We start from the raw sequence: 12,301 nt of genomic DNA on the forward strand, positions 1-12,301 counted from the left end.
ACAATATAAAAAAAAAAAAAAAAAAAAAATTAATTTATTTAATCAACTTCTTCAACAGTTGGTCCACTTCCAGCTGGGGCTCCAGCGGGTGCTCCCATTCCTCCTGGCATTCCACCTGGGAAGTTCATTCCTCCTGGCATTCCTCCTGGCATTCCTCCTGGCATTCCACCTGGCATTCCACCTGGCATACCACCAGCAGCTGCACCAGCATCTTGATATATTTTAGACATAATTGGAGAGCATACAGCTTCAGCTTCTTTTTGTTTAGCTTCATATTCATCCTTTCCAGCTAATTGATTTTTTTCTAACCATTCAAGAATAGAAGTAACAGATTTCATACATGTTTCAACTTCATTAGGTTGTAATTTTTCTTTAATTTTTTGATCTTCTAATGAACTTTTAACACCATAGCAATAATTTTCAAGACTATTTCTGGCTTCAATTCTTTTTTTATTTTCTTCATCTTCTGCTTTATATTTTTCAGCATCATTAACCATTCTATCAATTTCTTCAGGAGATAATCTACCTTTATCATTTGTAATTGTAATATGGTTTTGTTTACCAGTACTTTTTTCAACAGCTGTAACATTTAAAATACCATTAGCATCAATATCGAATGTAACTTCAATTTGTGGTACTTTTCTAGGAGCAGGTGGGATACCATCTAAATGAAATTTACCTAATAAATTATTATCTTTTGTTAAAGCTCTTTCTCCTTCATATACTTGTATTAAGACTCCTGGTTGGTTATCAGCATATGTTGTAAATATTTGACTTTTTTTAGCTGGAATTGTTGTATTTCTTTCAATTAATTTTGTCATAACACCTCCTGCAGTTTCTAATCCTAAAGATAATGAACATACATCTAATAATAATAAATCTTGTACAGCATTTGATTGATCTCCTGATAATATAGCAGCTTGAACAGCAGCACCATATGCAACAGCTTCATCAGGGTTTATTGATCTACATGCTTCTTTTCCATTAAAAAATTCTTTTATTAATGTTTGAATTTTTGGAATTCTAGTTGATCCACCAACTAATACAACTTCATGAACACTTTTTTTATCCATCATAGCATCTTTTAAAACTTTTTCAACAGGTATTAAAGTATCTCTAAAATAATCTATACATAATTCTTCAAATCTAGCTCTACTTACAGTAACACTATAATCAATACCTTCAAAAAGAGAATCTATTTCAATTGTAGCTTGTGTAGAAGATGATAATGTACGTTTTGCTCTTTCACATTGGGTTCTTAATCTTCTTAATGCTCTACTATTTTTTGATAAATCTTTTCCTCTATTTTTTCTTTTAAAATCCTCAACACAAAAATTAACTAAACGATTATCAAAATCTTCACCACCTAAATGTGTATCTCCTGCAGTTGCCTTAACTTCAAATATCCCATCTTCAATAGTAAGTAATGAAACATCAAATGTACCACCTCCTAAATCGAAAATTAATATATTTTTTTCACCTTTTCCTTTTTTATGTAAACCATATGCAATAGCTGCTGCAGTTGGTTCATTAATAATTCTCATTACATTTAATCCTGCAATAGTACCAGCATCTTTTGTTGCTTGTCTTTGAGAATCATTAAAATAAGCAGGTACTGTAATAACAGCATTTTTTATAGATTTTCCTAAAAAGGCTTCTGCATTTTCTTTCATTTTTTGTAAAACCATAGAAGATATTTCTTCAGGATGGAATAATTTCTTTTCTCCTTGATAAACAACTTCAATCATTGGTTTTTCTTCAATACCTGACTTTACAGTAAATGGCCAGTGTTTCATATCACTTTGTACAGAAGATTCTGTGAATTTTCTTCCAATTAATCTCTTAGCATCAAAAACTGTATTCTCTGGATTTCGTGCAACTTGATTTTTAGCTGCATCACCAATTAATCTTTCTGTATCTGTAAAAGCTACATAAGATGGGGTTGTTCTATTACCTTGATCGTTTGCAATTATATCGACATTTTCATTTCTCCACACACCAACACAAGAATATGTGGTACCCAAATCAATACCTATAGCTATATTTGACTCTGGTAAATTTGGCTTTGATGCTTTTGCGTTAGCCATCTTTTTTTTTTTTTAATTGCAATTATAATTTATTGGGATAATAAATTTTTGTAATTATTTTTTATTTAATTAATTTGCTACAAGCATATATTATAATGTACTTATGGCAAAATAGTAGCGAATTGCGTAAATGCAAAATACAATGAAATATATTTTTAGCTTTAATTTTTTTTTTAAATATATACTTATAAATTTAAGCAATAAATATATATATTTCTTTAATTTGACCGTTAAAAATAAATTGGAAATAAATGTTTAAAAAAAAATAAAAAATATCTTAATTTTTTTTAAGTTATATAATAAATAAGCTCTATAACAATTGGGTAAATAAATTTTTATTAAAAAGGATGCAATTAAAATATGTACATATAAATATAAAAAATTAATTATAAATAATATTTTATATATAATAAAAATAATATATAGTGTATTGTAAATTATTAAAATTAATTAACTACGATTATAGGAAATAATACACTATTTATTTTTTTCTCTAAAAAATATATAATCAAAAGGGGTGTATATATATATGTATAATAATAATGATAATATTTATAATTATTTTTCTTTATATATATTCTTTTTTAAATATTTTTTTGCATATAATTAATTTATTTAAATTAATATTAATTTATTTTATATGCTTTTTATAAGCATATATAGTTCTTAATTTATGGGACTAAAGTTCGTACTTTTTATTTTTATTGTCAGCTATAAAAAAAAACAAAATACGGGGCCATTTATTAGCCCCTTTAGTTAAAGCAGCTATTAATATGCCTATATATATGGGCCCCCTTATATAATTTTTTTTTTTTTTTTTTTTATTGGAAAAGATAGTCAAATATATACATATATATAGTATGCATAATTATATACATATTATTTATATGCTTCGAAAATGCAATAAATGTTTTATATTCCACCTTTATTTATGGGCTTTATATTTTTTCAAATTTCCGAAAGTGCAATTATTTGCAAGGCACGGGCTGAAAGAGCGCAATATGTTAACGTTAATGCGAATAAAGCAATATGTTAATGATAATGTTAAGATAATGTTAATGATAATGTTAAGATAATGATAGTGTTAATGATATGGATTGCTGCCATATTACCCAACAGTGTATGGCACCCTTTGAGGGCGTGGGGCCCCCTCCTTATTTGCCAATTGCAATTTAAAGTCATATATTTTTCATATTATATTATGTACAATTCCGCAATTTTTTGTACATAAATATAATAGGCAGAAAATAAAATTTACTTTATAATAACAAATTCAATAAATTTATAATATCCCTTAAAAATTATGTTCTTAGTAAAAAATTTTCACAAACAATATTAAATGCTTTCTTTAACCTCACAAACAATATTAAAAGTTTTTTTTAAGCTCACAAACAATTTAAAAGTTTTTTTTTAAGCTCACTAGCAAAGTATGTACATACGTATATTTTCCCTCAAATTGGTTAAACAAACAAATAAATAAACCATCTCATGTATTATTCCTATCTTATTCTTATATATATAATATACTTCCTTTTTTATATACATTAAAATACACCTTTTTAATTATAAATGAAAAAAAAAAAAAAAAAAAAAAAAAAAGTGAAAACAACAATAATGTCATTTTATCGAATATTATGGCAATTATTTGAATATGATAATTATATTAAAATATGTTTTGAAAATTTAAAGGACATTAAATTAAATTAAAAAAGGACTAAAATGTAATAAGACGGACACATACATCATCCTCTTTACAATTTAAATTCGGTTAGTTAATTTGTTTATTATTATATTTCATCACTCTTTTTTTTGGTTTTTTAAAATAATATTGACTCTTTAATAACGAATTGTTATTTGAAAGCTGAGGAAAATATACACATGTATATATAAAGAGGATGAAAAAAAAAAAAAAAAAAATTTAATAATATAGCTATATAGAATAAGTATATTATTGGGTATAGCAATTTAAATAATATATTTTATATTATGCTATTTTTATATTAACAATCTAAAAAAGGCTAAGTAATAATATATTACATACATAATTATATTTAAAATTAGTCCAATTCTCTTTGAATATTTTTCATTTTATTATTTTGATTGTAAAATTAAATTAAAAAAAAAATAACTGATAAAATAAATATTCATATGGAAATGTCCATATTTATATGACTAACAACCAAAATATGTAAAACTCAAAAAAAAAGAATAAAACTCATATCTACTCACTATTATAGGTTTTAACAAATAGCTTATATTATTTTTTTTAAAATTTATAATACTAATTTTAACCTACATTTTTCAGTGTCGTAAAGAAAAAATTTTATAATATTAATCTGCAATCATTTTATACAATATAATAATTGCATAAATACATATTTAATAATATGCAAATGGCTTAATCATATTTAAAATTTACAACAAGAGGATATCGCAAGGAAACGAAAAAGCATACAACATTTTATGTATACCTAATTTATGCATTTTATATTTCTAATAAATAAAATAGCAAGTTGTGGTAAATATTTTTTTTATAGCTTTTTTGTCTTCAAAAGGGAAAAAATATTAACAAGTTTTAAAAAAATATTAACAAGTTTTAAAAAAATATTAACATGTTATAAAAAATATTAACATGTTATAAAAAATATTAAAATGTTTTAAAAAAATATTAACATGCTATAAAAAATATTAACATGTTATAAAAAATATACAACATGCTTTAAATATTATTAACATGTTTTAAAAAATATATTAACATACTTTATTATAGCCATTTTTTAAGTATATATTTAAAAAATGTATACTATAAATACTACTTGATGAAGAGAATTGTAGCAATAAAATATAATAGAACAAAATTCGTTTGAATAAAATTATTTTCTAAAAATGCTGAGGAGAAATATAAGATTGAGAAAAGAGTATTTATACTTAAAAAAAGTTGAAGAAGAAAAAAAGAAATATGCTGAAAAAATAAAAAGTATAAAAAAAAGCTATAATGAGAATAAAAAAATAAAAGGGGATTTAAAAAATGAAGAAAATGAGCTAAGAAAGAAAATGGATTTGTATGATGAAAAATCTTTGAATAAAAATTTTGATGATGAATATTTTTTTTCAGGAATTGAAAATCCACAAGTTTTAATAACAACATCAAGAAATCCATCAGCTCAATTAGAAAATTTTGCAAAAGAACTTAAACTTTTAATTCCAAATAGTGAAAAAATAAATAGAGGAAGTTATTTTATTAAAGACATAATAAGTTTTGCAAGAAAAAATAATATCACCGATGTTATTATAATACATGAATATAAAGGAATACCAAGAAATTTAATAATTTGTCATTTGCCATTTGGTCCAACTTTATTCTGTACAATTAAAGATTGTAAAATGAGACATGAATTTTTAGATCAAATAAATAATATATCTACTTGTAACCCACACTTAATATTTCATAATTTTAATTCCGATTTAGGAAAAAGAATTATGAATATTTTTAAATATTTATTTCCTCCAGTTAAAATGAGAATAAATAAAAGAAAATTTTTAAAAAACAAAAAAAAAATCCCTATTTCAAATAATACGGGAAATCACAATTTAGCGAATATTATTAATCATAAAGAAGAAGAAGAAGAAGAAGAAGGAGAAGATAATTCAATTCAAATATCTATAAAAAATACAGAATATTATAATCTTGAAAAATTTGAAAATAATAGAGTACTTGCATTTTATAATAAAAATGATATAATTTATTTTCGTCATTATAATTGGGAAACAAATGAAAAAAATGAGATAGTATTAAATGAAGTGGGACCAAGATTTAGTTTTCTTGTTTATAGAATAAATAAAGAAGCTCTCGATTCTCTTAACGAAGATTACGAATATGTATATCACCCATTTATAAATTCCAAAAAAGCGATGTTATAACAATTTCGAAAAAATCTAAATATAAATTTGTTTTAAATTATGCATTTATATTATGCATTTATATTATGCATTTATAATTATCATTTATAATTATGCATTTATAATTATCATTTATAATTATGGATTTTTAATTATCATTTAAAATTTATTTTTCGCATTTCCCTTTTACATATCAACTCCCATCCTCCCAATTTTACGAACATATGTGTGTGTATTCCTTATATATCTTTTATTTATTTGTTTATTTATTTATTTATTATTTTATTTTTTTTTTTTTTGTTTCCATATTTTATACTTATTTGTGGAAACTCACTTATTTCATCGTTTAAGTGGGTCTAATAAACAAACAATAATAAAAATTAAATATTGAATATATATGATAAATTTAATTTTTTTTTTATTAAATAATTACGCAAGTCTTATTAATTTAAAGCATTGTCTTTTATTAAAATAATAAAATGTCCTTAAATTTTATTTTTAAATAAATATAACAATTACGGGAAATTTTTTTTGTGCAACATTTTTAGTCAGGTTATTTTTTCTATACAATTTTATGTGCATGTCTTTTTATGTCTTATTTTTACATTTTTTTTTTTTTTCTTTTTTTAAAACATTTAAAGAATATTAGAAATGTTAAAAATAAACTTATGCAACCCCTTTATATATGTATAAAATAAAATCGCGTTAAATTATTTTTCACACCTATATTATATTAATAATTATAAAAAAAATAAATATTATATTATAAGTTCTCTCCAAATCGCTATATTTAAATAAAGCCCATATATATACCTTCCCCCAAAAAATATATTACTAAATAATATATTGTTCCTTTTTATGTTAATAATAAATAATACTAATTTTTGAATTATAGCAAAGTTTAAAATATAAAAAGGAGTATATTCAAATAGACTTTATTTTTAGTATTATACATACATACACGATTTGTTTGTTAAAACAAGTCTTGAGAAGTTAGTAAAAATTTATTATCATATATTCCGATTTAATATATACAAGATTGAGGAATACACTAATTAAATAAAATTTGTTTGTAGATTTTCTTATTTTAAAAAAAGATAAATAATTAAACACCCAATAAAATAATAAAAATTAATGTATAAGTGGAAAATTAATAGTGATAGTATAAAATGTAAAAATTATATTTATAATAATATTTTAAATTGTGAAAAATAAAAATAAGAATAAAAATATTATAATTTTTTTGAATATAAAATGGAAAAGATATATATTATACATTCTTTAATATATTTTTTTATCTAATGCCTTTTCTCTCGATATTTACAATTTATTATAAAATTATTATATTTTCATTTATTCTTAAAAAAAAAAAAAAAAAAAGACCGATAATATACACTCATCCTTTTTAATAATTTTCTTTTTTTTATTTCGATAAGTATATTTTATTATTTTAATTTTTTTTTTTTTTTTTTGCACAATATATACAATTTTTTCAATTAGCATAATTTTTTTTCTCTTTCGTGATGGATATATATAATATTTTTACATGTACATTTTTATAATACAAAAGTAGAGATATACAATCTTATAAATTTATTAAAAATGCCCAAGTTATATATCAATATTTCGTGATAATAGATATATAATAAATCTTTGAAAACGTTTATCATATGCTTGTTTATTTCTTAACCATTTTTTTAACCATTTTTTTAACCATTTTTTAACAATTTTTTAACAATTTTTTAACAATTTTTTTCTTTTTTTCTTTTATTATTTAATTTATGCACTTTAAAATATTACACTTTAAATGTAAATACTACATTTCTTATAAAACATTTCTTATGAACTCTACTTTTAATATTATTTTTATGATAATGCTTAAATTTTTATGATAATGCTTAAATTTTTATGCTTGCCTTTGATATCTATTCATCACATATTGTTCATTTTAGCATATATTTTTTTTATTATTATTATTTTGCACATATCATCCTCGTCTTTATTTTATGTGTATACTTCCCTTTTTAAAAGATTTTATTTATTTCGTTTTTATATATATAAGCATATACAATAACCAAACAAATATATTTTTTTTAAAGAATTACCAATTCATATATACTCCGTTATTTTATTTTTTTTTTTTTTTGGTATCTTATCAAGTTTTATGATAATATAATTATATTTTTTTTCAACCCAACTCATAATCCATAGTTTTATAAATATTTTGAAATAAAATCGGTAAGCAATCGAATAATCAAGACAAAAGTGTGTAAGTTAGATTTGGGAAAAAAAAAAAAAAAAAAAAAAGAGAGAGAAAGAAAGAGAGAGAGACAAAATGGATGTATGCGAATTTGTAGACCCAATAAGAAAAAGAAAAATAACAAATAATTTAATTGACTTTGATAAATATGTATATAAAGAAAAAAGTGATAAATGTGAAAAAAAAGAAAATACTGAATATGTTGTAAAAAAAAAAAAAAAAAAAAAATTAAGAAGAGTATTAGATAGTTCAAATAGTGATAATAGTGACCAAGAAAATATTAAAAAGGAGTGTAAAAATGAAAAAAAAAAAAAAAATGATAATAATGATAATGACGATAATGATAATAATGATGATGACCAATTTTTGGGTAAAAGTTATGACAATAATAGCATAATAAATGACAACGAAATTGAAGAAAAAAAAGAATATGAAAGAAATTTAAAAAAATTATATAATTGTTTATTAGGTTCTATTAAAATTAAAAATAAAATAATAAAATATTTTACACAAAATGTAAGAGAAAAAAGACAAGATATTATAAAAGAATTTGTAAAAGGGTCTTTTAGAATAAATAATTATGATGCAAATTTTGATGACTTTGAAAAAAATGTGGATACATTTCATAAATTAAAAAATTATCAAAAATGTGGAATTTATTGGTTATACATTTTATATAAAGAAAAAAAAAATGGAATATTAGCAGATGAGATGGGGTTAGGAAAAACGGCACAAACTTGTGTATTTTTAGATTATATGTATAAAACAAAAAAATTACAAAATAAAACAATTATAGTAGCCCCAACAAGTTTATTAAAAAATTGGGATAATGAAATAGATATGTGGTGTCCATATTTAAAAAATTATAAAATTATTTATTATGGAAACCAAAATGAAAGAAAATATCTAGCTTATGATATATTTACAAATAAAAAAAAAGATAATAACAATTCAATTCATTTAATTATTACTAGTATTAATATGTTAACAGGAAAAAATGATGCTGCCTATTTTAGACAAATCCGAAAATATGATTATCTAATTTTTGATGAGGCTCATTTTTTAAAAAATAAAAATTCACTAATATATAAAAAATTGCAAAAAAAAATTACTTTTAGTAATAAAATTTTATTAACAGGATCTCCAATTCAAAATAAAACACAAGAATTAACTAATCTTCTTCTATTTTTAATGCCACATATATTTACGGAACATAACATAAATAGTGCAATGGATGCGTTTTTAAAATTATATCAAGAAGTAATAGAAAAGAAAAATAAATCAGATAATACTGAAAATACCACAAATAATAATAAATTGAAAAACCAACAACTTATGGATATTTATGAAATAGAATCAGAATGTGATGAAGAAAAAAAAAATAAAATTAAAAATAATAAAGATGATAATACAGGTTATTCTGTGACTGAAGCAAATGGAAACTTAAACGATTCCGAAAAAGATGACGAAGATGAAGATAAAAATGCAGATGCAGAGGCAGATGCAGAGGCAGAGGCAGATGCAGATTCAGATGGAGAAGAATATATGTGTCCAAACACTCGAGACATTATAAAAGAATATCTAGATAATACAATAAAGTATCATGAAAAAAATGTTGACATAAAAAATAAAGAAATAATTTTATTACAATTAATTATTGAACCATATATTCTTAGACGTTCTAAAAAACATGTTTTTATTGATATGCCTAAAAAACATAGTATAATAATTAAATTGCCTTTAAATAATACCCAATTAAATTTATATAAAGATGAAATATTATCAAAATTACAACACACACATAAACATTTAGAATTTTTGGAAACTAATTCAAGTAAAGAAGAGATGGAAAAACTAAAATCAATACTAGGAAATAAAGGAGAAAAAGAAATAACAAATTTGAAAAATAATGAATATAACAATAATATAATTGATCATAAAAATTTTGAAAATATGAAAGATAATTATGATGAAGATGATGATAAAATAGATGAAGAAACAATCAATATAGAAAAAGAAGAAGAAAATGATGAAGAAAATAAAGAATCTAAAATTGTTATAAATAAAAGAGATGATGAAGAAGTTATAAAAAATAGTCAATCTATTTCAACATCATTACAAAATAATAAAAATAATACAAAAGAAGAAAGAGGAAAAATGATTAACGCATCTATATTTATTTTAAGAAGAATATGTAACCATCCATTATTACATAAATATTATTATTCTATTGATGATATAAAAAAAATATCGAAATATTTTTATAATAATACTGATCAATATTTAGATTTAGATTTAAAAACTGTTGAAAATGAATTTATGAAAATATCAGATTTTGATATACATCTATCAATTAAACATTTAATATCTCAAGGAGACAATAATTTAAATAAATATTTAATTGATAAAAAACATATTTTAAATAGTACTAAAATACATCATATGTTAACACTTATTAAAAATATAAAACAAAAAAAAGAAAAGGTTTTAATTTTTTCCCAATTTACTACATTTTTAGATATTATTGAGGAATCATTATTATATGAATTTATTTATGATGAACATGACTATGCTGACCATTCTAATTTTGTTGACAAAACTCAAAATGGCAATATTAGTGAATCGCCAAATAAATACAACAATAATGATGGTGGTGATAATGATAATGACAAAAATTACCAATTTGTAAAACGTACCAGTTTTAACAAACCTGATGATGATACATATGTTCGATCTCCCTCGGCAATGTCTACCTCATCACAATTATCCGAAAAAAGATTCCAAAATAATGTTTATGTTAGATTAGATGGATCTACAAATACTATTGAAAGACAACAAATTATAAAAGAATTTTCAGAAAATGATAATGTTTTTATTTTTTTACTTTCAACAAAAGCTGGAGGTGTTGGACTAAACTTAATCGCAGCTAATCATGTTATTCTTATGGATCAGGTAAATATCCTAAAATATAAAACCATTCCAAAAACCAAACATGTTAATACAAACACATATATATATATGTATATATCCTTATCCAAACTTATCTACATTCGAACATACTTCCTTTCTCATTTTGTTCAGGACTGGAATCCTCACAACGATAGACAAGCCGAAGACAGAGTACACAGATTGGGTAAGTCATTTAGCCAAAAAAATAAAAAATAAAAAAAAAAAAAAAAAAAAAAAAAAAATAAAAAAAAAAAAATAAAAAAAAAAAAATAAAAATAAAAATATATAAATAAAAAAATATAAAATATAAAAAAAATACTTTCTTATCGCACATTTAATTGACCATTTGAGAGTTTACTTATTTTTACTAATAATTATGCTACATTTTTAGGACAAAAAAAAGAAGTATACATTTATCGATTATGCTGTAAAAATACGATAGAAGAGACTGTTCTTAAGGTTGAAATAAAAAAAAAAAAAAATATATTTCTTTCCCTTTTTATGCATATAAATGTTATTTCGTTATACAAATTTTATTTATTTATATAAACGTTTTGTCTTTATTTTTCCATTTTAGTGCTGCAAAGCTAAATTACACCTTGATCAAGCCTTTGGAGGAAATAGCGATTTATTACAAACAGCTTTTATAAAAGTAAGCTTTTTTTTTTTTTTTTTTTTTTTTTTTTTTTTTTTTCACATTATTACATGTACATACTTAAGCTCATTCATTTGAAAATATTGCTTAGTGTATTATTGTATAATAATTATTTGGGCCCTTTTTTTCCCCAAATTGGATATATAATATAATATATTATTATATATGCTATATTATATTATGTTATATTATATATGCTATTTATATGCTATATATACTATTAAGCTGGGCTTAAACTCGTGATTATTTTTAAAACATAAATGTGTGCATGCATATCATAAATATGTATTAATTTTGAGTATTATAGTCAATATTGCACAAATATAATATAAACATGTTTTGTTCATTTTTTTCGTCTTTTTAGGATGCTTTAAATATAGTGGAAATGAAATAAAAATATATTTTTTTTTTTTTTTTTTTTTTTTTTTTATTCACATTCGCTTTATTTAT

At 21.7% G+C, this 12,301-nt stretch overlaps 3 protein-coding genes across 3 annotated transcripts; 2 read left to right on the forward strand and 1 right to left on the reverse strand.

Annotated features, from left to right (window-relative positions):
* Nucleotides 1-38: 38 nt before the first annotated feature.
* PY17X_0712100 (heat shock protein 70, putative) lies at nucleotides 39-2,087 on the reverse strand (the record flags this gene model as incomplete). Its single annotated transcript, XM_721661.1, has 1 exon — nucleotides 39-2,087. One exon carries the CDS (start codon nucleotides 2,085-2,087, stop codon nucleotides 39-41), a length of 2,049 nt encoding a protein of 682 aa, XP_726754.1.
* Nucleotides 2,088-4,973: 2,886 nt separating this feature from the next.
* PY17X_0712200 (uncharacterized protein) lies at nucleotides 4,974-6,008 on the forward strand (the record flags this gene model as incomplete). The annotated part of the gene is made up of 1 exon (XM_718954.1): nucleotides 4,974-6,008. One exon carries the CDS (start codon nucleotides 4,974-4,976, stop codon nucleotides 6,006-6,008), a length of 1,035 nt encoding a protein of 344 aa, XP_724047.1.
* Nucleotides 6,009-8,322: 2,314 nt separating this feature from the next.
* Nucleotides 8,323-11,412, forward strand: PY17X_0712300 (uncharacterized protein; the record flags this gene model as incomplete). Its single annotated transcript, XM_718955.1, has 2 exons — nucleotides 8,323-11,199; nucleotides 11,329-11,412. The coding sequence occupies 2 exons, from the start codon at nucleotides 8,323-8,325 to the stop codon at nucleotides 11,410-11,412; spliced, it is 2,961 nt and encodes a 986-aa protein (XP_724048.1).
* Between the last annotated feature and the right edge of the window lie 889 nt (nucleotides 11,413-12,301).

The sequence above is a fragment of the Plasmodium yoelii genome, assembly GCF_900002385.2.
Source record: "Plasmodium yoelii strain 17X genome assembly, chromosome: 7".
NCBI lineage: Eukaryota > Apicomplexa > Aconoidasida > Haemosporida > Plasmodiidae > Plasmodium > Plasmodium yoelii.